Here is a 5,705-nt window from a genome sequence, read left to right as displayed (position 1 = left end):
AAACTTCTTTGAGTTCTCATTTTCATATTTGAGACCTTGGCAAATTGAAGTATTTTTTGGGATTAGAGGTTGCTCACTCCTCTTCTGGCATTTCTCTCTGTCAGTGCAAATACTGTTTGGATTTAATCTTGGATGCTGCTCTTCTCAATTCTAAGTCGTGTTCTACACCCATGGATAATTCACTGTGTCTTCATCAGGATTCTAGTGCTCCTTTTGATGATCCTCTTCCCTACAGGCACTTGGTTGGCCATCTAATTTATCTCACTAGTACTCGTCCAAATATTGTTTTTGCCACTCAACAACTCAGTTAGTTCATGGTTGCACTCATTTTCAGGCTGCCATGCGGGTTGTTCATTATCTCAAAACATGTCATGGAAAGGGCCTCTTCTTCAGTCGGTCCTTTTCATTCCATTTACTTGGCTTTAGTGATGCTGATTGGGCTACATGCGTTGATACCCGTCGCTCTATCACCGATTATTGTTTCTTTGTCGGAAGCTCTCTAGTTTCCTGGAAAATGAAGAAGTAATCTACTATATCTCGCTCCTCTGCTGAGGTCGAATACAGAGCCCTGACAACTGCTACTTGTGAGCTTCAATGACTGGTTTATTTACTTCGTGACTTGCAAGTTTTTTGTGGCAAATGTCATGTCTTATACTGTGATAATCAGAGTGCTCTTTACATTGCTGCTAATCCTGTGTTTCACGAAAGGACCAAGCACTTAAGATTGATTGTCATCTTGTTTGAGATAAACTCACTTCTGGTTTAATGAAACTTCTTCATGTTTCTTCTTCATATCAGCTCGCTGATATGTTCACTAAAGCTTTACCCCCGAAACTGTTTCAGTCTAATATCTCCAAGCTTGAGCTTCTTGATTTGTTTGAACCTTCAGCTTGTGGGGGGCTAAAAGAAATGTGAGTCCCCAATTAAAATTGTTTTGTTATTTTTCTGTTGTAACTGTATTCTGTTATCAGCCTTCTAGAACATGCTGAGGTGTTATCTTTTTGTTTTTCTTTTTTGTCTTTTTCTTCCATACTACACCATGTATCTTGTATATATACTATATAGCATCTTTCAATAAAGTAGAAAAAATACAATTTCATCATCTTTGTCTGTCTAAGCCTTCCTGCATTTCTGGTTTCATTTTATGTTCATTAAACATTTTCTTTATAAGGTAACCACGAACCATTTTTCCCAATTTCAAAGCTCCCAGATTTGCTTATGCATCAAGAAGATTTATCCAAATTTCAGGGACAATATTAAGATCTTTAGCTCGCATTTGCTGGAATAAAACTATGGTGTCCACAAAAGAGCCATTTTGAATGAAACTTGACATCATAGCACCCTGAGTGATGTTACTTTTAAAACAAATTCCACCAAACAGTTGAATTGGTATTTCCAATTTCCCACACTTAGCATAAAAGTCAAGTAGAGATACTAGCAAAACATCATCAGACAACCCAGTTTGTATGACTAAGTTGTGCACATCTTCACCCTCAGAAAGACTACCAGACTTTGCAAATGCCGATATAACTAGTGTTAAAGTTTCAATGTTCCACAAGTGCACTTCTAGGCTTTACATTTCTTGAAACAAACCCGCCACTCTTATGGTAGCTCCTTACGAGGAGTAAATGGAAATCAAAATATTCCAGGAAACCAAATCCCCCGACCACCATGTTTACTTCACCAAATTAAAGTTCCACTTCTTTGGTATACCCTTTACTAGCATACATTCTCAAAATTGAATTTTTCACTGACCAATCCATTAGTAATTTACTCTTCAGCGCATACCCATGAACTTGAGTTTCCTCACTTAATGCATGGAAGCACAAGATGCTTGCAACATCACAATTAGCATAACCACATTTGGTTCCATTTCCATCCTCATCTTGTTAAACAAACCACATGCCACTCTACCATCTCTCTCAAAACCATATCCTGATATTATCAAAGTCCACAACACCTCATCTTTGAGCGACATCTCATCAAATACACAGCGAGCACTATCAACGCACCCACATTCCATATAAACATCAACCATGGTATTACAAAAATTCAAATCCCCATCCAACCCCATCTAAGTTGCCACACAGTGCATCATTTTCCCATACACAACATCACCCCTCATACACGACAAGGCTTGGTTCACTATTGGAAAAGTAAAAACCATCATGGGGAACACCCTTTTGTCTCATCTTTTTGTACACTGACAAAGCTGAATGGAACAGTCCCAAATCAACAAACATGGGACCTCATGATCAAGTTCCACATCACTGTGTTGTTGGGTGAATCATCTGGGGCTGTCATGAAACTGTGCATACAAAGTGAGGATTTTTGAAGCATTGGCACTGTGCACCAATGAATTGGAGACAATGAGAGATGTGTGTGCTTTTTTCAGCATTGGAGGGTCGTGGCATGAGTTTAGCAGAGAAAGGGTATTGTGATGTGTGTTACGAATTTTATAATTCCTAATTAATTAATATGGGCTACATATTATATTATAACATTTATATTAGTTATTTACGTTCAAATGGGTTCAATATAAAGTGATCTATTTAAGTGAGCCCGTTAGACTACCAATAGAAAATTGATATGGGCTTAATGAGCGGAAACTAGTTTGGCCCATTAGGGGATAATGAGAACTCTAATAGGTTTTTAAAACATAAGGTATGGTGATGGTCCCCAATACACCAAATCAATAAACAGTTTCTCCTCTCCCCATCTGAAGAGAAAACGAAGGTCCCATAAGGAAGAAGGTGATTTGGTTGAGGAAGGTCATTAAATCAATTGTTCGTGACCGCTATAAGATTCTGCTGTGTGTTAATCAAGCTCTATGGATCCAGGTATTCCTTAAAACCTCTTGATAATCTGACGTAATGTGTTTTGGTGCGCATTTGGTATTTTATAAGGTTTATTGAAAATTCCAAACAAGTGGTATCAAAGCCACCAATAAAATTGTAAAACCCCTCAATTTATGTGTTATGGCCATAAAGTTTTTCTCCTCTTTAGAATTAATAAAATGCCTCTACATTTGATTTACGAGGTTGTACAATTTTTTTTGTTTGTGTCGCATCTGCTGGCATATTATCTATTTGGGATAAATGTTCTACGTATCTGGTGTTGGCATTTAGTATGTGACACAATTTCATAAATATATATTTTTTGTTTATATGAATCAGTAATAAGACAATGGTCTTTTGTCTTATGTGAATAATTTGTTGTTTTTTGGTCAACTATTTTTTTTTATGAAACGGTGATAAACTGATAATTTATGATATTCAAGTGGTTAGTATAAATTTGTGATGGTATCATGGTATGTTTGTTTCGGGTGCGTAATTAGTTTACCATGATGTTGTTTTCAAACATTTACTCCTATCACAATTGGGTACAAATTTAACCATTACATATCCTTTCCATTTAATTGTGTGTCCAATAACTTTAATTAAATTGGCTGAACCATTATGTTGCCAAAGTAACCTTTATTGTGTAAATTGATTTAATTAAATTACATAGATGTTAGTATGGAATTGTTTATGCGAATTGTGCTCAGCCCAAAGGAAGACACAATTTGGCCAAATAATAACATACGTACGATGATAAATATGTGACAATTATTAAGTTTTTTTTCATGAGAATAATAGTTGGTCCAAAGAAAGACTATTATTTGTCATAACTAATTGTCAATATTTGATCATTGCATTGAGAGTACCAATTACAAATTAATTTATTTGTCCAAAGACTAGAATTAATGTCTTGTTATATATACTTTATATGACTTGCTTGATTATTTGTGAACATGTTATTTTTGTTCTCTGTTTAGTTAATATTACCAGTGCTACAAATGTTACTGCCTAAGTGAATTCTATCCCAATGCTGAATGGGACAAATGTTAAGGTCAGGAAGGAAGGCGTAGAAATTGTTCTTGACTGTATGGATTTGGACTTGGCATTAAGGACGGAACGACCCATTTTCACTCCGGAAACCTCTAATGAGGTAAAAATTAAGAAGTGGGATCGGTCCAACCGAATGTGCCTTATGATCATGAAGCGCTCTATTCCAGAGGCGTTTCGGGAATCTATTTTTTAGGGTCAAAGTACAAAGAAATTCCTTAAGGAAATTGAGCAATACTTTGCCAAAAATGAAAAGGCGGAGACGAGTAACCTTTTGGCTAAAATCATCTCCATGAAGTATAAAGGCAAAGGAAACATAAAGGAGTACATTATGGAGATGTCCAATCTTGCATCAAAACTCAAGTCACTTAAGTTAGAGCTTGGTGAAGACCTGCTCGTGCACTTGGTTTTGATCTCGCTTCCTGCACACTTTGGGCAATTCAAAGTGTGCTATACCACTCAGAAGGACAAATGGTCCCTCAATGAGCTTATATCTCACCGTGTGCAAGAGGAGGAGAGGCTGCAGAGAGATAGGACTGAAAGTGCTCACTTGACTTCGACCTCTCAGAATAAAAAAAAGGAAGAAGACTAAGGGTGTTGCGGAAGGGACTTCTCAGCAAAAGAAACAAAATAAGGATGAGGAATTTGCCTGTTACTTCTGCAAGAAGTCAAGACACATGAAGAAAGAGTGTCCCAAGTATACTGCATGGCTTGTGAAGAAAGGTAAATTTCTTACTCTAGTTTGTTCAGAAGTCAATTTGGCTTTTGTACCTAAAGATACTTGGTGGGTAGATTCTGGTGCTACTACTCACATAAGTATGACTATGCAGGGTTGCCTGTGGAGCCAACTACCAAGTGATGATGAAAGATTCATCTTTGTGGGTGATGGCAAGAAGGTTGCAATGGAAGCTATTGGAACTTTTAGATTACAGTTAAAAACTGGATTTTATTTGGATTTATTTGAAACTTTTGTTGTACCGTCTTTTAGACGAAATTTGATTTCTATTTCTAGTTTTGACAAATTTGGATTTTCTTGTTCATTTGGAAATAATAAAGTTAGTCTTTACCAAAATTCAAATATGGTTGGTTCTGGTTCTTTAATTGATAACCTTTACATGCTTGATGTTGTTAGTTGCTATAATGAAATACTGCAAATAAGTTCACATGGTACAAAACTAAAATTGAATGAGAATTCGGCCACCTTATGGCATAAGCGTTTAGGCCATATCTCTAAACAAAGAATTCAGAGACTTGTGTTGGATGAAATTCTTGACCCTTTGGATTTATCAGACTTTGAGGTTTATATTGAATGCATAAATGGAAAACAAACAAACATAAGGAAATTAGGTGCCGAAAGAGCTAAAGACGTCTTAGAACTAGTGCATACAGACATTTGTGGTCCTTTTCCTACAACTTCTTGGAATGGACAACAATATTTCATTACGTTCATAGATGACTACTCTAGATACGGTTACCTATATTTGATACATGAGAAATCCCAATCCCTAGACGTTTTTAAGACTTTCAAGGCTGAGGTTGAACTTCAACTTGGAAAGAAAATTAAGGCTGCCAAATCTGACTATGGTGGTGAGTACTATGATAGATATGATGGATCAGGAGAACAACGTCCGGGACCTTTTTCACTTTTCCTCAAAGAGTGTGGAATTATTCCGCAATACACTGTGCCGGGCAAACCCAACATGAATGGTGTAGCAGAACGAAGAAATCGAACTCTTAAGGATATGGTGAGAAGTATGATTAGTCATTCCTCTTTGCCAGAGTCACTTTGGGGAAAAGCCTTAAAGACCGCAATTTACA

General features: G+C 36.6%; 1 protein-coding gene across 1 annotated transcript; it reads left to right on the top strand.

Annotated features, from left to right (window-relative positions):
• The first annotated feature begins 3,867 nt into the window (after nucleotides 1-3,867).
• On the top strand, nucleotides 3,868-4,479 carry LOC114371426. Its single transcript, XM_028328876.1, has 2 exons — nucleotides 3,868-3,990; nucleotides 4,084-4,479. The coding sequence occupies exons 1-2, from the start codon at nucleotides 3,868-3,870 to the stop codon at nucleotides 4,477-4,479; spliced, it is 519 nt and encodes a 172-aa protein (XP_028184677.1).
• The last annotated feature ends 1,226 nt before the right edge of the window (nucleotides 4,480-5,705 follow it).

This window comes from Glycine soja, chromosome 10 (assembly GCF_004193775.1).
Source record: "Glycine soja cultivar W05 chromosome 10, ASM419377v2, whole genome shotgun sequence".
Classification (NCBI taxonomy): Eukaryota; Viridiplantae; Streptophyta; class Magnoliopsida; order Fabales; family Fabaceae; genus Glycine; species Glycine soja.
The sequence above is the reverse complement of the archived record's forward strand: the minus strand, read 5'-3'. Positions and strand labels throughout refer to the sequence as shown.